At 32.9% G+C, this 22,042-nt stretch overlaps 1 protein-coding gene across 3 annotated transcripts in view; it reads right to left on the bottom strand.

Moving 5' to 3' along the window:
- The window catches only part of LOC118183588 (inactive tyrosine-protein kinase RYK-like), a 664,551-nt gene that overhangs the window by 148,007 nt on the left and 494,502 nt on the right, over positions 1-22,042 (bottom strand). For all 3 annotated transcript variants that reach the window (XM_085815585.1, XM_085815586.1, XM_085815587.1), the window contains exons 2-3: positions 20,514-20,641; positions 6,521-6,620 (exon numbers count right to left, since the gene is read on the bottom strand). In XM_085815585.1, coding sequence (XP_085671711.1) covers positions 6,521-6,620; positions 20,514-20,641 — 228 coding nt within the window. The remainder of the gene's footprint in view (positions 1-6,520; positions 6,621-20,513; positions 20,642-22,042) is intronic.

Raw genomic sequence — 22,042 nt, 5'->3', positions numbered from 1 at the left:
CAGAAGAACAGGAAAGTGTGCCGATAATACCAGAATCTTCCTTTTTTGTTTAATTTGACAAAATGATACCAAATATCGCTCGAAGTTCTTCTATGCGGTAGGGTCAACATTTTGTTCCACAACCTTGAAAACATATATTAGATGGAAAAATTTGTTTAAAAATATATACTAATTCTAAAGAAGATTAAGGAGAAATTCACAGCTCTTGACTACAAGGCATTTGTAAAATACGCAAATAATAAAAAATATAATTTATTGTTTTACATAAATGTTATAATAATATAGTATGAAAAAGGTTATACGGAATACACATACAAGGCTAGTATTCGAACAATCGAAGTGAAATTTAAAGGAAAAGCTCGGAGGAAGCGAAAAGAGTAAATAATCAAGACTCCGCCGAAGCCAGATCTGCGGCTGAAGAAGTAGCGCCGGAGCAATGACTGTTGGGAGTCCGAGGAGGAAATTAAGTGCCTATAATCTACACACTTTAACCAGATGCTCGCAGTGCCAGATAGGGAAAAAAAACCCAACTCCATCCATTTGGAACAAGTGCTGATATGCACCGGCTTATTTAATGTTCTGTGTTTTATGACAACACACATATATACATAAAAAAAAAAAAAAAAAAAAAAAAAAAAAAAAAAAGAGGTCAGAGATGTTTCCGGTAAATAATAAAAGAAAAAATGTTAGTATACAATTTTTGGCACGCTTCCGAACAAGAGCTGTCCATGAAATCTTAAAGAACAACCGTTCCGTTTTTTCTGGATCGCTGATCATTCGCTCAGTAAAGTAAATCTGTTCTTTGAAACAGTTCCGAAGTGGACCGTCCAACTCTGTTACAAATAACTTCTAAATGATTAACGTCGAAAATCAATTGTACGAGTATAATATGCGTTTATGATAATAACACACTAAAGGAGCTGCAGCCACAGCGATCTATGTCTAAAAGGTAACAATTTATCGACCACTTTTGAATTTTACAATGCAGGCTGAATTTCCTGAATCTTCTTAACATACTATAAGCCATCATACTTCATCTAGCAGTGCGAACCCAATAAAATGACTTCCGATGATTTCTGCCATCGGTGAAGAACAAAAGCACACACTTTGTCTAAGATTTCTATTGTCAATGGGTTTATATCATATTTGGTCAACATTATCTGCATCATAAACAGCTTACCAGCACAACTGCTTTAGAGATGTTCTAAATGACCTAGTCATAGTATCCTTTACTTTGCCCATGTTGAAGTGACATGAAATGGAGAATTAATGTGCTTCAATCCGTGTATTGCGTAATATAGAACATGTATGCATTCTTAACAGCTATGGCATGTGTTCTTCATTGGAAGTTTGGAAAGGTAGGGCAGTTTCTATTTGAAACACAAAATATTATTACGCGGGCATCTTCGAAGAAACATCCACTTATGAAACACATGTATGTACTTGTTTTAACTCTACTGACATTAAAGGAAACAATGGAAGAGAACCTCGTTTAGTAGCTAGCATTGATTGGTTGTTTCAGCGCAATGGATTGTTAGAATTATCAGAAAATTTTGATCTCGCAGCCATCTCGATAAGAGAGAACAGCAGGCTTAGAAGATAAAAATTTAGCAAATAAGGTTATCGTGGCATGGCAAGAACCCATTTTTTACTAAAGAAATTCGAGCATCTTTGGCCAAACTATCTTTGCTTGAAATGCAGATTCGTGGCGAATGATCGAGAGATGCTTCAACTCTGCTTGCACTATAATTAGATTTACGCTATTGGTAATATGTCATTTCTTTCTCTTTCTAAATAAGAATGCTCACACTCTCTAACGCAAAATTTAAATATAACCCTCTTCAACTGTCACTTTCACGCCCGTGATATGACTTTTCCATTAATGTTTTGATCAGGAAATGTTTGCATAACCTGCCTGTGGTATTACTGCTTTGACTAATTGGTATTATCAGGTTCAATGTTCCGTCTTACTTTCTTTGGGAACATGCAAGGACCTGACTCGGAACAGAGAGCTTATTAAAGCTATGTTCAATAACTGTGGGAAGTAGACAGGATACACAAGAAGGGTATACAAAACCCTTTATTTTTCTCTCTTTACAATAATTTCCGTACTTCGGAATACAAAGACCCACTACTTGTGGTCTAAACGTAAGAATATAAAAATATAACTAAACTCTAACTTTGAAATAATAAACGTGGAAGATTGGCCTTATATTAACAGGAAGCCGTATGTAGTACAGAGAACTGTTAACACTACAATACGTTTAAAAATTATCACGAGGATTAAACCTCTGGCCTGGAAGGCAACCAGCAACTGAGTAAAACTTCTAAGGTAAGCGGCCTGTTTCGACTAACTCCTTCCTCTCTCTCGCTTGGCAAAAAGCCACAACTTAAGTACTTGGCGTTCGCCAGACAAATTTTGCATAAATAAGTTAATGCTTTTAATTCTGGCCGGAAGTAGAAAATAAGAAGTGATAGTAAAGATTTAAAATAAAATAAACGTTAGTAAAACTTAAGATCCTTACAGTATATTATAACGGAAATGCAGTTAGATAAATTTACTGGAAAAATAAAATAGACTTTTTTTAACTATTAATTAAAATTAAAATTTTTCAATAATTTGTATAACAGGTTAATTATACAAACTATTGAATATAGCTAAACGATGCAAGCAGGCATGGAAAGGGAGTTGAATTGACTTTGCGTGTAAAATAACGGATACATGCATTTATATACTGGCATTCACACATGTTCAGATATTTTGTATCAGTATTCAAAGCTCAACTGTAATTATATAATACTCTTATAAAAATCATTACGTACTTGTACATCTTAAGGATTTGTGTACTGGCGAACACCGAGTCTAGACTTGTGATAAAATCAAGGAACATTTTTCGTGCATTTATCTCAGGCAGATTCATGACTAAGAAACGGTACAGAATTTCAAGGAATTTGCTGTAGGTCATGAAAATAAAAAGATGTACACTTTTTTTTTTTTTTTTTAAATTTTCAAATTTACCATGAATTGTATATCAGTCTAGCCGTTGCAAATACCATATTGATCTAATTATAAAAAGGATTATTTTTCATTGAGATAGTCTTATAAGAATTGCATGCTTAATTAATATGTGCAGCTTAACATTTAAAAATAAATCATTCGCAAAGATAGTTTGATTAATTTGCACTAATTTTCCATTTAATCAACCAGTTTAATTCTTCTGTTGTTACTTATGCTCACTTGTCTGACAGTAACATTAGCTCAAGCCCACGAAATTCCTCTCGCGGCAAGGAGCGCAAGATACGCCTGTCGTTGGCAACAGCCTTGAGCACCTTATAGGTGACAGAGCGACTTAGCTCAGTTCCGCCCCCAATTTTGATGAGGAGCACCCCGAATGAAGACGGGTCCCATGGTCTTTCACTCCTCTCCCCTTCCACCAAACCACACGGAAGGGCTTTCGGCTTGCCGCATATTTAGAGTGCCGCCATGTCACATGGACACTATACATTTGCAAACATCCATGCCTTCTCCGAGATTCGAACCCGGGCCCTTAGGCACGACAGTCAGCGACGCTAACCTTTATACTGGTTGGGCGCGTTTAATTCTTTTGAATCCTATAAGTGAAAACATATTATTGTCATTAAATAAAATTTAACTACAGGTACTTAACTTGAAAGATACTATTGGTATTGGTCTTCATATATAATCCTCGTATGCTATCTGTTTGGAGCTGTTGTACTCTTAGCATTACTTCATTGTATAAAGTATCAATAAAACATCCATGAAATTCATGTACAGAAGTAGTACATTAGTGAGAAAGGTATAGGACTATGTACTATATAACTGTATTAAATACTCTATTATGATGTTCTGATGCACAGTGAATCCTAAAGGGTATGTTGAATTGGTTGGTTTTACTTTGTTTATTTTATCGTGGCAAAGCACTCTAAGGCTATCTGCCTAAGGGTAGGGATGACTTCGTGGCCTTTCCAAAGGAAACTGGTTCGTATCCACATTACACAGGGGGGAAATCACAAAAAACAGCCAAGCTATGCTTAATTAATTATAATTTTTACTAGCGTTTTCTGATTGATGTTAACGTGTGAGGCCTTTTACATTTTTTGAAGCCTTCTTGACGAGGGAATTCACCAATTTATTACTCGCTTGGCTTTGAATTCTGCTGAGGTACATTTTCGGTTCCTGGTTACCTGCAGCAGGTTGCACTTTAGTGATGGTTATTATTATTTAGTGATGGTTACAACCTGCTATGAGGTTGGAGAGAGGCTATTTGAGCGAGCGGATATTACGTTTGTAGATGTTGGCAAAGATAGGAAAGCCAACACCTTCCTTTATGGCTGTCAGCCGCATCTGCAAAATGTATTTTAAGAGCGTAGGCAGCCATCCTATTTGGGGAGTACTATATTGGTAGTGTGCAGTACAGAGGCGCTACCTGTTTTGCGACCTAGTTTCGAACCATCTATATAGGCAAATGATATGCAAGAATATGAAAAATTGAGTTCTTAAACACAGGTATTGAAGTTATGTTCGCTAGCTTAGTAGTAGAAGGATGGTGATTTTGGGTATTCAGAATTTTTAGATAAACTTTGCCTGTCAGGTCGTATCGAACATCAAATTTACTTGACTGAAAGTCTCATATCTTTTAGACAGAGAGGCCAACTGCAGGAGTCTTTGCATATTTAAACCGTAGTTTCCCAACAAGGAAGCCGACGAGATCTTGGAGGGTGTTTGTGAGGATAAGATCAGTAAGAAGTTTTAAGAAATACGAGGGCAATAAGTAGAATTCTGAAATGTTTCAAGTGTTTGTTAAAGAAACATTTGCTTATTTTAACATTTCAACGATGCACCTTTACAAGAATCCTACCAAATCATGTCGACAAGCATTTAACACATTGTGTGTTTAGAGTCAGGTCCCACGCCCCCAAAGAAATGCCCAAAATGCAAGTCATCAGTTTAGAACTTTTCTACTAGATGAATGGTTTATACAAATGTGAGTAGCAGGAGTGCGACACTTCAACACAACTAACTGTTTTGCAGTAAGATGGACGATGGTAAATTAGGAGGTCGTACTTTCGACTAAGACTAAATGATGTATCAACAAAGATGTAACTTCTCAATCATGACTCTTTTTCTCCATTTTGTAAATAATCATTAATGTATCTCCATCAATACGTAAATAAAATAATTTAGTCACCTAAAGATGTGTATCGTCAGCCTAGAAATCCCATAGACTCCAAGTTAACATGAGCGTTTCGACCATTTCTTCTTCACTGAAGGTAAGCTGTTCTTTAAGAATCAAATAAAGAATCTTTAGAATTCAGTTTTGATGAAGTGAAATTAAAGAATCTTTTAATTCAATTTTGATGAACTGAAACTGTATTTTTACTCCTTCGCTAAACGTGATGATAATCCGTATAATAATCGTTCCATCCGTGATAATAGTGGTTTGCGATTAGTGATTCTTTTTTTTTTTTTTTTTTTTTTTTTTTTTTTTTTTTTTTTTTTTTATGGTAGACTCCGAGTTCACACAAATAAACGAGCTCAGTGGATGATGCTACAAAATCAGATGTAAACAAATCATGAGCCCGATATCAGAAAAAACTTTTAATGAAAAATTTGCGATGCTTTTCATTTGAATCTAACTAACTGCATCTTTGTCGGTTTATCTTAATAAATGAACTCAGTTTCAGTTTTTTTAATAAAAGAGATAGTTTATGGAATGGAGAAGACGAACAAAAGAAAAATGAAAGGTAAACTAAAAATAATTGGGAGTCTATGATATAAATACTCTGAAACTAATTATGCTTTTAGCCCGATTCAACTTTAATTAATTAAATGATTAAATCGTATTAGTTTTTTAAAGCAAGAATTCAAGATGCATTGATTTTAATTTTATTTTCCTAAACATTTTACATTTAGAGTCTATATGTTCCACATATAAACTTTAGAAGTCTTAACGAAAAGCTCTTTGTTTCCGAAACACACAAAGGCGATGAAGCAATTATCTTTAATTTTAATAGATTGGTACTCGTAGAATAACTTTTACTGTATAGTTATTTTATTTTTATAAAATAATTTTATGTACTTTTCGTCATATAGTTTTCAAGTTGTGTATAAAAGTTCATTCTTTTCGTTCACGTACGTACGTAATAGTGAAACGGGAAATGGATGGACCCAGCTCTAAGGTAGACGTTAACTTAAAGCTAAATTATCTAACAAAAAATAAAATGTGTAGAGTACTTTAAAAGTATTAGTGCAAAAAGAAATGATTTCATTCTTCTGCTTCTGCAAAAATTCTCCAGGTTGCGTTTTGGTGATTGCTCAAATACGACAGTAACGTTTTTCGAAACAAAGGAATTTATTTATTACACACATTACAGCAATAGTCCCTTAAGTGAGTGATGTATTAAAAGATAATAAATCCTACTAGATTTTCAGAGCACTGGTATCTTACACTTAATTCGACAAAAACACATTTTTATAGGAGAAAATAAAAAGACGTACCTTCTTCTTTTGTCGGTATGGTTCCTGTCCTAGAGATGTTGAGTTGAGGTACGCTAAGTGCTTCTGGATTACTCACAGTAAAAGTGATTGAATACGGGATCTGAAAGGCAAATTAGGATATTAAACTAAAAAAATTGTAGTAGAACAACATATTTGAGAAAAATAAGAATTCAAATATTTACGAACAGTTTGAATATCAGAACACCTATTTAAAATAAATAAATATTTCTGAATTTGACAAAGGTATAATCAAAATTCTGTGTCTGTAAATTTAAAACTGTGAATGAATTGTTATTATGTCTTTCAATTACAAGCAGAAATTTTACGAAGTCTCATAAAAAGGCCACAAACTGACAAAGGGTTGTTAAAGTGGCCATTTAAAATTCGGTGCGAAAAAAGAATGAGGTTCAAAATAAATAAATCACCGGGATGTACTTTGATGCCCTGAAGCGGAAACCTTAGACAAATGGTTCTCAGCTTAGTGACCGATTATATTGGTCACGGTTATAGTCCCCCTCTCATGCCACCGCCATCTTTTACGGTGGAATGGATGGCTTCAAGAAGCTTTAGGCCTTCAAAATGCGCCTCTGGTAGCTTTCGTTGAGTCCCGGCTATTTGTCATTTCTAAGAACGGCTTGACGCGGTTTATGGAGCTGAAAAAAGATATCATTCATGGCTTGGCTAGTATCCTTCAGGTGCATGCGTGTGTGCGCATCTGGAATACAATGATCTCCGAGTGCCACAATTCCCAGGCATATATAATGTCGTTCTAAACTTGAATCTATGATTTAATTCTTGAAATTTATATTGAAATTTCATGGGCCATTCCTTTAGCCACTAATTAAATGAAACTGCAATAGGATTCCATTTACCTGATATAACACGTCTTCATTCCGAATAATAGGCTTTTTGGCATTAAAAGTAGAAACAAGTATGTATAATATTGTTTAGAAAGTGTATATACTTACAAATGTACATATTTATAACTTTAAAAGAATAAATGATATTTTTTATTGCTTGAAGTGCTTACGAGAGATTATGTAACACCATTCTTTGATGAGCAGTGTATAAGTTTTCGGAAGATTCAGTTATTTATTCATCGATATATAAGGCAACGTGAAACAACAACGTAATTCATTATGTTGTAATATTTCTTAGCTTAACATCCTCATTTACACCGTGCAATATTTCTTTAAAATATTACTATAAAAGTATCTTTAAATGCACTATTTTTAAGTTCTCTTTTATGGTTACCATTAAGAGAGGAATTAATACAATTGTTTTACAAGGAATTCTAACCTTTGTAGTTTTAAATAGTCTTTCAACCAAAGCCAATTTATGTGGTCGTATGTCGCAATCGCGAGGGAACACATGTTCTAAGAAGATACTTTCCGGATTGAAAGAAAACTGACAAAGTCTGAAAAACTGTGAATATACCATGCGAATTAAGATGAGGGGATCTCAAAAGTTCAAGCGAGATAAGCTTTCCATATTATAATTCCAACACTTATCATGAAGTAGTTAGACTATCCATAACTTAAAAAAGGAGACCACCTATGAACCACTCGTTAATGAAGTTATAATTTCTACTATGAAATTTCGGTTGTTAATGGCCAGAACATAAATGAAGCTTTGAATAAAAATATTCTTTATAAAATAAGCGTACAATTTATTACCTTTGGGGCAGTAACCAGTGGCCGAGTGCTTACGGACGGTGAATATCGGCAATCTTGACCTGGGTTCAAACGCCGACGAACGAGTTTGCTGCATAATTGTTTTTTGTGACTTTCTTCATATGCAATCTTAATGTGAGCGAGTTTCTCTTAGGCAGTCCTCCACGAAGGTATCCCTTCCTTAGACAGATAGCCCTCGTGTGCCATATTCAAATAATCATTCATAATTCTTTGCCATATTCAAATAAGTTAATCTAATTATCCTTGGCTTATTACACTTTTTTTTAGTCCAAAGGGATTTGAATCCCGAAGGACAATTAGTTTCGTTTTGGCATTTTGCGTCGGACTCATAAATGTCGGTTCACTTTTCAAACTGTTGCCACAAAATGTTAGAGTCCTGCATTATATTTGAAGAAATTAAATAATGAAAAATCTGCATAAATGTATGTATATTTCTCGTATTGTGATAAAACAACGGTACATAGAGTCATCGAATTTTGAATAACGTAATCCTCCAACGAATATGAGCATGTGGAAGACCAAATTTGAAATTTGAAATTTGTTTTATGATCGATTTCCTATTTTTTAAAACTTTGACGAATTTTTGATTAACAAACTCAAGGATTTCAAAGCAAGCAATGGCAACGTTGTGCAGAAAAAACATATTTTTTTCCAGCGCGTGAGTCTCTGTATCGGAAATTCTAAAGATATGCTCGTTTTAAAACTATTTTGCGATATTGCTGTTGCACTGGATCTTATGGTTTAAATGCGAGGAACATGATATTTAATAAAGAAAGGTAACACACAAAATGTTAAAAAACGCCCCTTTGGACGTAATTTAAAATCTGAAACATTTCAGAGTTTTTTTTTTTTTTTTTTTTTTTTTTTTTTTCAAAACGGTTTGGTCACTTTGGTTATTAGCATAAGAAATTACTCCGCCAATAGATCAGAATTCAAATTCTGGTAAGGAATGTATTTTTGTGATCGCTGAATCTGAGTGTAGTTCGGCACGACATTAATTTTGTACGTAGAAATGTTGGTGTTGTTGAATGGGATGGAAGACTGATTCGTACTCTTAGTGGTTACTATATCAAAATCCGCAATTAAAACTAGCATTATGATAAACAACCTCATACGTTGAATTGTACTTTCTAACTAACGATATAAATATAGTATCCACACTTTGCTTTCATTCGCTCTTAGCAATAAGATAGATTGATTTCTGTTTCATTTGCCCACTCTTAAATGCGACGAAAACATTTTAATTTGCAATTTAATAAGAACACGTAAGAATGTTTCTGTACACATTATTTGAAGGGATTGTAAAGTATTTATATTAATTAAAGCACTATTTTTTTAATTGAACTTCCATTAGAATGTACAAGAGTATGTATAAGGATAGAGGTCTTAAAAGTTAAACTAAGAGTACTGGCAAAGACGCTGCCGTTGACTCCAACTGTTCTCACGTGTCCTCGCCCAGCTCTGAGACTTACGTTAATTTTTTGCTTGTCGAATCACTTGCTTTTAGTTAGAACTGAGCCAACGCCTGAAAGGCTTTTGCACAATGAATCTCCAGTATTAACTCCATTTTGAATTTAAATTCATATTCCATATTTTGTCTGAAATCCCGAAAGCTACGGAGAATTAAATTTTAAGCTTTGCATTGTGAAGTTTAAATCAAAAGGTTATTTAAAACCTTCTACTGAACTTGTAGTTACTTTCACAAGCGAGAAGGTTTAACGAAAAACTACAATATTATCTCATATTTAGGTCACACATGGGAAAGATTAAACAGAGAAACAAATTCATTTAGAGGAAAACCATACATTTATAATAATAATTTACTCTCAAATAAGTTATTCAGAAATATATATACTACAGAGCCACACCATAATGCTACCCCGCTCGCCTGGGTTCGAACCCAGGACGAACTACCAGCATGCATCAGTTTTGAATCTCTCAACCACTGGTGGGGGACTACAAAGAAAATTACTCAATAGCTAGATTAGTTAGTTAACCTTATTGCAAAGTAGAAAAGGTAAATATTAAGAAAATTTTGTGTTTAATTTCCTATTTTAATATTGAAAATGACTGGAAAAGGGGATATTTTAATCCTGTTACTAAATGCAGAAAATGAACTAGAAGCAAAGGGAGTTAAAGAGGTAAAAATGTTTTACCTAAATATGGAAAACGACCCAATCAACCATTAATCTTGCCTTCTTTAAAAATCAGATATTATGTCCAAAATGTAGCATCGTTTAGTCATACCTTTCTTCACTAATCGAAAAATAAGGGATCACATAAAATGAAAAAAAAAAAAAAAAAAAAAAAAAAAATCCAAAAACTCACAAATTCTTTCTGCCTAAATATACGTTATATATAACATACACATATAAATTTTTGAACCGATTTTCTTCCATTAATGGACTGATGGATTATAAATGTACAAAGTGCGAATAAAATTTAGTAGCCGTGCTGTAATTGCTCCATATGATGTTTAAAAAAAAATATTTATTTTGCCTTTTGAACTTCTTTCTAATAAAAAAAAGGTTTAGTACTATTCAACCCCCCCCCTCTTAAAAAAAATGCGCATTTTTGTTAATTGTTTATGTAGCAGGTACCATATCTTTAACTTTGTATCGAAATTTCCAGTTGCTTGAATATTTTATTTTCAGATGCTGAAGAATGCTACAAATCTATTTGATGACTTTAAGTAAGTACGTAAAGGAAGTAACTTGACTTTATGTAAGTAAACGAAAACTGTTTCATGTGAATTCCTTATTTCAGTCACTTTAGTTTCTGTTCTTTAAAAAAAAATGGTGATAAATAAAAAGGGAAGGAATACTGTTTTTTACTGAAAGAAAAAAGTGCAGGAATATACAGTGCTGAAGAAATATGCGCCTACAGAATAGATTTTTTTTTTAAACGTTTGATCTTACTTAACAAACAAACAAACAACAAAAGTCATGAAATAGATTTGTAGCATTCTTCAGCATCTAAAAATAAAATATCCAAGCAATTGGGGAAATTTTAATACACAGCTAAAAGATATGGTACCTGCAGCCCAAACAATTTTAATGATGGTAACCTAGTAACACAGAAAAATCAACAGAAAGCCGAAAAAAGATTGTCTGCAAAATGACCGTAATGTCGCTGACTCGTTAATCGGCAGTCAGATAACATTTTCAGGTCTCATAAATATATCGAGTAGCTCATTCGGTGCCTACCTCTGCTTATAGCGCTGGAAGTGCGCCGATCATCAAGAAATATAGATCGAAATTTGCGTTACTCTTTTTTTCCTACAGATTAAAAGAAGGGGGGAAAAAAGAAAAAAATAATATTAATAAAAAAAATTGGGGCTGGTTTTCTTTCACTGTAAAGATGAATTTTAATAGATCTTTTTAAAAAGTATACTACGTGCGCACATATTATAAAAGTATATGCGCGATCTACTGTTTCTTCCAGTACTTTTTTTTTTTTCATCTTTTTTCTTCTTTTCCTTAACTATAGTTCTCTTTAAAAATATGTGGACTTGGTGGTTGGTAATGTGACTTGACTGCGACAATCTTGCTTAATATACAGAATATTCTCTTGTTTAATGTAACTTCGTTTATGACAACTTCCACATTCATCTTTAATCGGTCGATACTATTGCGGACAGGGGAAACATAAACTTCATCATTTTGGAATTTCATTCAAACATTTTGGAAATTTCTGATCTATGTTTGTAGGATTAATATCTGTGTTCGCGTCTGGCGGTACAACAACACTAAAAAATTTCACAATACATTCCAGGTATATACAATTGCATGCAGCAAATGATAAAAATAATTTTAGTACCTCTAAATAAAAACCTTATTAAAGAGCAGTTGCATTGGTAAAATATAAGAGGTAGTGCAAAATTAAATTACTACAGCTTAAACACCGATGTAAAGTTAAAAAAAAAAAAAATAGGATGGAGTTTTGAGATTTCGTTATATGTGTTTAATATCTGCCAACACACATTTCGTTGTTATATAAATGAAAATGAACACGTTTTGTATTGTCCGCACATACAGACATGTCTGTATGTGCGGACAACAAAAAAAGGCCTTTCTTTCGAAAACGGATTATAAAGCGTATTTAAAATGGATTCAAATACATTTTTAAGTAATGTCTGTACGTATGTATGTAAGTATGTATATATCTCGCATAACTCAAAAACGATTAGCCGTAGAATCCCACCCGCAAGCTCATTCTTTCAATAATACTGAAAATATTCAGAAAACCGTAACCAGTGACTTGAATAATATTCCGAAAAATGAGTTATATATCATATATCTTTGCAAAGAAGACCTTGAGTTTCTTGATATGCGCAAAATTCTTGACCACTAAGGTCTCTCTTGTTCATGTTATCTTTCTACTTTCTTATATCAGCTAAAACATTATGGCCACCCTCTTAATACCGCGTACAAAACGTTGATACACTAAAGGACTGTAACCTGTCGTGGCATGGATTCTACAAGTTCCTTGATATGTTTTTGGAGAAAGATTACATTAGATTTACAAGCTAGGTCACGCAATTACTGTAGGTAACGAGGAGCTCCTTGTTGAACCTTAGAGCCAACGTTCTGTAACATGAAACACATGCGCAGTCAGATTAATATCCGGTGAGTTAATAGGCCAGGACATTAAATGGAGTTCATTAGCTTGTTCCTGAAACCACTTTAGCACGATTCCGGCCTAATGTCATGCAGCATTGTCCTGCTGAAATTGTCCATTACCGGTAGGACCATGAAACAGCATTAATGGTCAGAAATGATGTTTAGATATTCCACAGCTGTTGTAGTGAGTTCTACAAAAATCATCGGTCTCAGACACGTCTACAAGAACGTCCTCCAAAGTATACGAGATCCATCTCTGGCCTGTATACATCCCGAAGTATATCTGCCAATAAACTGTTCGTCTGGAAGTTGCATACCCTGACGTGATCACTTACATGGTGCGAATGAAATAATGATTCATCAAACCTAGTAACGCTTTTCCACTTTTGCACGGTTCAATCACTATGTTCACTAGTACGTAGTCTTAATATAAAAATTGATGAGTAACAGTGACACATGTGAGGGACGTCAGCTACGGCATATTGTAAGGAGAGCTTTATTCCAGGCGAATTTATTCAGGCGAATTGTGTGCTCGAATAAACTTGTCCGTCGAAACTGTATTGTATTCAGCAGTCAGTTGCCCTTCTGTGTATCACTTTTGTCCTTATGAAACAAGACAGTCTGCAGATCCGCATTCGTTGATCGGGGTTGATATCTAACGCTTCGGCATCTAACTTCGATTTCAGGATTCTTCTTCCACTTTTCATAGACACTATCAACGTCAGCTAAATCGGTACCTTTTTTCATTGCATGCACATCTAGTCGACAAAATGATGCTTCAGTATCTCTGGCAATCATGAAAAAACACTCCCCCATTTTCAAATGCCATCTACATCATTCCGACAAACGCATAGTGTAGGGATGGTCATAATATTTTGGTTGACGAATGCATATACATTACCTGAGTTTTCAGAAAATTAATGCACACAAAACAATCAATGTAAAATTTACTTGCCATAAAATGAAATTACAAAAATTAAAAAAAAATTTTATCGTTTAAAATTAGATATGAACTTCTAGTTTAAGGTTATTAATTTAATTTAATACTACCATCTTACTCTGGTTATGTACTTCTCACTTATGAATGCATTACTAAATATTATTACGAATATGATGGTCGGTAGAACTGTATACAAAGCTTGGCCAGTCATGGCGCAAAACAAATAGTTTTTGCAAACAGAAGTTCTACTGGTTAGTCTGATTATGATTATACATGGTTACTAGAAATTTTAATTTAGTATTGCAAGTAATTAACTGTATAAAATGTAATTAATGCCCAAAATAATTTTCACAAAAATACACATTGTATGGCATCGGAATTATACCACAGTACCCACTTTAGAGGGAAAAATAATAAATGAGAAACAGCTATTTCTTGCGCGACCAGTAACGCAAGCAAGACGCATAAATCCCAAAATTAACAGTGACATCTAAATAGGAAACATAAATTTGTAGCCAGAAGAACCTCATTTGTTAAGCCCTAATGAATTTCTATGGCCGCCGTAAACAGCCAGCCTCAATCGATTAATAAAATCTATTTGGCTCTTAAATCTTTTTGTCTCTGCTGAGAAACCCACGCTCTAACAAACTCATTTACAATGAAGGCGTACAGTCTCGGGTCACGACCCAAATCTAAGCTGCATGATAACTGTACACTAGGGTTGCTGTATAATGGAACACAGAAGGATTGCTGTATACGTTGGAAGTATAAATGTAAGTATAAATAAATTATCTGTAAATTAAAATAGATATAGAATCTAATAACGAAGCATACAACAAACAATAAACAAATCACACACTGCTTCTTAGAGAATGCGTTGTGCAACTGTTGAATAATCTTTTGCTTTAAGTAATTATTATTATTGAATATTGTGCCACTATTAATTCAAACTTTTTTGGTCCATAAACTTTAACATTAGCTTAGATTTCTTCTTATTTTAACAACCACATTTTTTAACAATAGTAGCATTCATCATTGAAGCTGACAAGAGATTAAAACCGTTGAATAGATATAGTTTCGTTCTGGATTCGATTCCGATGATATGTTTAAGCTGGCTTGGCCCAAGGTTGCTGTGCTACAAGTTGTGCTCTTGTGTGACGTCACTGACTTCTAGTGTGCTCAAACCTTTGTACATTCATTTCTCCCACTTGTAGAAATAACATCGGTGCTGTGAAGCGCTTAACTTTGCTTGTCTACTTACCTTGGTTTTGCCTATTCTTATATCAGAACCACTGAAGTTCCGTGTTAAAAACATAACCCAGCTTTCAGTTATATATGGGCCGAGAACTAGGAACATTTTCTGTCAGATCCTTCGGGACAAAAATATAATGCAGAATGATTCAAACCAGAAGTCTGGAATTCTTATTATCAAAAAATACAGGACATGCACACATGTCCTGTATTTCTTGATACATTTATCAAATATACTGTTTTGGACCAAAAATATAAAGGCTTTACAAATAAGGCGAACCTACATTTTTAAAACTGATTTACAATAACATCTAGTTTGCTTCTAAGAATATCTCACATATATTGTAGAAGCATTACGTTTATCTCGAAGTATATCCGGCATTCGAGCTCCAAACCTCTCAACTGCTTTCTGGACGTGCTTTCCAATTACATCATGAAAGCACGTGGTGATGAAAGAGAAAATTCCATATATTCCACCCCACTTAAAAATCGACTAGGAAGGAGGAGATACAATCGCAAATCCAGGTGGGGATGAATTATTGTCCGCCAAATTTTAGTTCGGCTGCCACTTGTATTAAGTGTTTGTCGAAGTAGAAAACGTGAAAAAATCAACTATGCTCTTGCCTGGACGAATTCAAATTCCTTATCTCAATTACACTATGTACTTAAATTATAAAGGCTTTCAATTACATTGCGAAGGCACGCGGTAAGGAAGAAAATTTCTAACAATGTGAGCTTGAAATGATAGCCTCAGATGATGAAATGATAGTCTCAGATGAAACACAAATAATGATAACACAAGACTGAAATTAGAAAACATTTTGTAAGTTGAAGCTGCTCTAAATGCGATTTTGGACCTCGAATCCAAAAATAATGTTCAAAATTATGTACGCGCCTTATTTTCTCACAAAATGATTTTCGCATTTCTTGACCTTCTTTTACCAGGTTCTACATTTGCTAATAGTTTTATTTATATGATTTAGAACCTAAAGTACATTGTGTGTGTGGGGGGGGGGGGAGTGGGACAGTTAATATATCTCTCGTTCTACTGGGCCGATTGACGAAATTCAAATTGCGTTTTTATGTCTCGAAAGAGCGACTTAGGATATGAATTAGATTTATATATAGCGTTGTTCTAATACAGATACGAGTATTTTGACACAAAAACGGACTTTTTCCGAAATGACATGTCGATTTTTTTTCCATCTTTCGATTTTACGACTAAAATTATATCGAACTGCCAAGTTTTGTAAAAATCGTACGAGTAGTTTTTAAAAAATTAGCTCTCAAAATTTTAGCTTCTTAATGTTGATTGAATTTGATATATATTTATGAATATCTCTTTTTTTATTAAACTTATTTGATTCTTCGTTTCACATTTCGAAATTTAGGTTGATTCCGAATAAAATTCGCCCATTTTTGTGATTTATTTTTAAAATTTGTATTTTAAAATAATTTTTATAAATTTTTCGAAACATATTTTGAATTACAACCTATAAAATTTTTAATATCATCTTAATGTAAATGTATTTCTAAGAATACCTGCAAAAAATTAGTGTTTTGTATTCAAAATTTCCTAATATATACGCGAGTTTATATTTTGGCGCGTTTTGAAGTTTGGCGTATTTATTATAAGTGATAATAACGAAAATGTGGTTTACGCACTCTGTTAAAATTATTTGAAAGTACTTGACTGATGATGACTGTATGATGACTTTTCCTCGCTCGTGCACAAAGAAAAACGGCAAATGAAAATAGGTTGCTATAAATTAAAAAGTTCCCCAAATGAATTATTCTTGTCGAGATCTGATAAAAAGTTCGCCAAGACACATATTCAAATTTCTCCGTAAATTTCTCACCAAAAATTACAAAATTTGATATCTAGGCACAATTTGAGTCATAGAACCGAAATATGGAAAAAAATTGGTATGTTATTTCAGAAAACGTCCGATTTTATGTTAAAATACCTATTTTAAAGCTATGCTATATATATCTAATACACATCCTAAGTCGCGCTTGATAGACATGGAAAATGCAATTTGAATTTCGTCGATCGGCCCAGTAGAACGGTAGATATAGAACTGTCTCTTTTTTTTTCCCTCCCGTAGTGTACAATGCAACAATAAGGCAAGGAAAATGCAAGGCTCGTTGACTAAGACTCTTGATATTTGCTATATAAATAGTTGTATTTTTATATTTTCCTTAAATACATACAGTATTTTCCACTTATATAAAATTTTTTACAAAAGTATACACAGTTTTATTATTTAAGGCTTTTTTCTACCGAAGTCGATTCAGACCTTCTAAAAGAACACTGCATTTAAGGCTCTGCCTCTTAGGAAGACTTTTAAGCCATCAGCAGGTGATAAAAAGCTGGCCTATATTTTTTCGAGACTAAGAATCTTCAAGGGATGTCGAATTCCATTGAATGCTATCCGTGCATGATAAGAATTATTTATTCGTTTGATCTAACTATTGGTGGTTACATATCCTCCAGACGGTATAGTTGTTAGAAGAGCGAATTGCGATACCAAAGGGCCCGGATTCGAATCCCGGAGAAGGCATGGTTGTAAATGTCCGTCCCTTCAATAGCAGGCAAAGATGGCCCACCTATTAGGTGTATCCATAATAAAGTGACCACCACTTCTGGCCTTAGTAGTGGGCAAGCCGAAATTGGCTGAGGGCCCGCTATTGGTTAAAAAAAATACAAGCCTCCATTGCATTTACTATGTTATGTGATATTCTAAATGTTTCCTTTATAAATTTGATAATACTGAAATTAATTAGCAGAAATCCCCATAAATTGAAATGAATTACAAAATTACAAAACGTAATTAAGAAAAGAATTATAAAACATAATCTTCTATTCGAAATTTTTAGATGAATCATTTAGTTATATATGACAAAGCAACGAAAAGCTGATTTGTCTTCGAGGCAGATTTCTACATGTACAGTTTCTAAGGAAAATTAATTGGTATTTATGTTATATGTGGGAATCTAAGTATTCATGTAATTTATTATTTCATTTTATCAAACACAGAATCTGATTGATTAAATAATTAAATAAATGTGAATTTACCAACTGCGGAATTTTGTCATCTTTTAATAAAAGTATAAATTTCTCTCTCTGTGTTTGTATATGAACTTTAGCTACTTTTTCCCACTTAAATTGAAGATTCGTAAACTTATATTTTAAAAAGCTAACGAAGAACACCACTTCAGCTGGATCATTTAAAGCAACTTGCCTGTTATTAATGCAGTTAATCTCAATATTATTGATGTTAATTTGCTATGACTCCGAGAATCTATATATTTCTCCTACATTAAAGAAATATACCACAATCTTCTAGAACTTCCAGAGGCAATTCCAGATATGCTTAATATTTTAGATTATAATTGCTGGAACGGGTCTCTCAGTTTGTCCCTTTTTCATAAATATATCAAGTTTCAAAATAATCTATATCTACAAATCAACGATATCCATTGGGAGCCAACTACTCATCTGAGCTTTGTAAACTGCATTTATTTTCTAATGGAAACAAATATCTTCGTTCACTTCCATTTAATGATTTGCAAAAAAGTTAATTCACCTTCAGATATACTGATATGATATAAAGTCTGTCCTGAATGTATGAAATTAAACAAGATAAACTAACTGTGGATTATATTGATCTATGTATCCGCAATCTCCAGGATTTAAGACTTATGGAAAAAAAAAAAAATTCAGTTTTGCAACTATTAAACTTATTAACTGGTACTCCAACATCTCCAAGAAAGTAATCACTAATATTATTCACAATCAATTTAGAAGAATTAAAAAATTTGAACTGAAGTAAAACAGAAACAAAAAGAAGTACACCGTGTTTCAAAAGAATATACGTATAGAATATACGTAATATACTTAAAAATAATACATACGTAAAAAGAATATACGTATGTGGAAGACATATTGAACATCTGTAATCTGAACTTGAGAGGTTCGTACATATGTGTGTAAAGTTTCATATTCGTATGTCATACAGTTTAATAAATATATGCATTCTTTTTGAAATATTCTTTTTGAAACACGCTGTATTACTACTTACACAAACTTTAAAAGATAAGCAGGTTCCACTAGCTCTCATTATATTACAGTAGTATCATTATGCTATATACATTTTCCAATAGAGAAATCCTTTATAAGTGAGTAGTTATTTATTTGCTTAAATTGCATTATTTTCTTAATCTCAGCTGCATTATTTTAATCTCAGCTAGCGCTGGATTTTTGTTTTGAAAGGCCTTATTTCGGAACAGATATATGAGATGAAGCAGACTTAGATGTAATGATATAGAAGCATTGATAGCATAGATGTAGAAATCTTGATCCATTATGAAGAGCCGCTTTGCAGCCGAGGCAAATTAAATATTCATCTCTGTTATAAAAAAAATGTGTTGCGGCCACAAACAACTTGGCGCGTTAGTCGTGCTTATTTCAAAACGTTTACTAGCTTTACAGTACGAAGAGAGCAACAGGCAGCAGCAGTCTCTCTAGGCCAAAGTGCAGAAATCAAATACGTTGTGTTTCGGATGAAATCTTAATTCGGAATGAGTTAGTTTCGGTACTCAGTGCATTTGACTGAGTGACTAAAATTACTGTAAAATTATTATTGGCTGTTTTTAATTCCATTTAAATCACCAGCGTTATGCAAGAGTCATATGCCATGGATTAGTCTCAATAACACAGTATAGAAAAAGATAGCTATTTTTAGAATAGAGAAGGGAAATAAACAAATTCAAACTAAGGACTAAGGGGCTATCTATACTGATATATAGATAGATAACAAATAAATAATAATCTAAGATAGATAAAATTGATTATATATATATATATATATATATATATATATATATATATATATAATCAATATATATATATATATAATTTATTTCCTAAACCATATTGATTAATTGATTATATTATCTCCTAAGTTTAATTAGTAGAATAGTTAATTTAGTAGAATTATTTTAAAAGAGTTAATCCATACTGGTAAATTATATTTTGAAAGATGTTTTGAAGTAACTTGAAAGTAAAATATTAATAATGTTTTAACGGGGACTGGAATTAAATCATCATGAAGAACAAAATTATATATATATATATATATTATATACATAATCAATCAAAGATTTTAAGTAAACAAGGTAATTATTAGTTATAAATTGATTAATATTTGCTCTAAAGCTACTAAATAATAAAATTATAATTTATTTACTAGTAGATTATTGATAATATTATCTTCTTGGGAAATAACGTATATATGTACATAAACACACACGCATGGATTAGAAAATGTAAATATAAGTCAAAGAATGAAATGTTTGATTATCAGCAAATCAAGAGGAAAACTCTTTTACTCAGTTACATGCAAATTTTATGTGGTCAGTCATGGTATGCAGTCTCAAATGATATACCTAGATTCGGTAGATTTCTAAGTTGTAAAACTTACCGGAGAATGTCGTAAGCTTTGCCATGTGAAGTGGAGCTCGGAGATGTGGTCCGGAACCATGACGACAAATCCTAATGCGTAATCGTTGACAGTTCCATTGTTCACATACCGAAGTTCCGCGTTTAGACCTACAAAGGTAGAAAAGTAAGTAAGTTCATTTTACTTTATAATGACAAAAATTCAAAATTATCTTTTTTAATTATAATTACACAACAGCCTCTACTACCAGACTTCTCTGTTTTATCTTACATTCCACGAAAATTTAATTCATACTAAAATATTTATTTATTTTTATTTATTTATTATTATTATTACAAAATAACACGTTTGTATTGTTTGTCTTATGAGCTAAAATTTTACGAACAGTAACCCAGATTCTTAATAGCTGACTATTTGACTCTTGAATTGTGATAATAACTAGACTCGCGAACTTGATAGAATACATAAAATGATTTATTTAATGCATCTGAATACCTTTCTTTTCTTTTCTATAACATTTATATAGTGCAAAGCGTATTGCAATAGACATTAGAGGTGGATAAAACCGCTCTTTTATGGGATCAGACTAAGCCGTTCGGCTCATTAAACTGAAAAGTTTCTTTTTTACGACTCACCGCTCACTAACAGTAACCCTGATGAATAAGATGGAATACGAGGAGTGAATCAAGAGGGTATGTGCGGGTAGAGTAAAAAGCGAAAAAAATCAAACGAGGCCTGAAACTAGAAGAATCGACTCAATGGAACTGCTAATTTCCTGGATTGATTGCTTTCAACTGCAGTTCTGAGATTCCTTAAAAACTCCTTTCTGCAGAGAACTTAAAATAAAATTCTAGAATAATAAACATTCAGGAAGTTGAGAAAGTATAAAAATTAAACGCATTCTCATTTTTGAAAGCGAAACACTCCTTTCTAAACTGGAAAATAAACTTTCCTAACACGCTTCTAACAAAAGCTGTCGTAGGAGCTACCGCTCATTTTGTGGGATAACCATTCGCTCAGTCAGTAAAGTGAATCGGTTATTTGAATCAATTCGCGAGCGAATCTCTAATTTTCCTGAAATTACTCTCTAATTTTAATGATCAGTGTTTATAATTTGCACCAAATTTGTAATAAAATGATGGTTTTTGTTTAATGAATGTATTTTCATAACCGATACCAATCTTTCTGTATTATCCAATATTTTCTTTTATCTGACCACAGTTCAATCCTTTTTATGCTCAATAATTGAGATTATTCGTATTGTATTTTAATTCATAAAATTGTAAACAAGAAAAATTAACAGTTAACCAGCCCTTAAAACAAGAGTTAGCAGAAGTTATTTTATTATTGCTATTCGATGGTTACTGTATTTAGTTCAATATTTGTCTAGACTTTTATACTCACTTCATTACCTTTGCTTAAGAACTCTCATTATAAGAGATTAAGAACCTTTATTCTTTTTCACATGTGTAAATGTGACTGTCTAGACTACCTTTAGCTTCAAAACAAAGTTTTTCATCGTTTCACTTTATTGTTGAAAGAAAAACTTA

Source organism: Stegodyphus dumicola, chromosome 4 (assembly GCF_044657685.1).
Source record: "Stegodyphus dumicola isolate Sdum_Otavi_A_Nest chromosome 4, ASM4465768v1".
NCBI lineage: Eukaryota > Metazoa > Arthropoda > Arachnida > Araneae > Eresidae > Stegodyphus > Stegodyphus dumicola.
The sequence above is the reverse complement of the archived record's forward strand: the minus strand, read 5'-3'. Positions and strand labels throughout refer to the sequence as shown.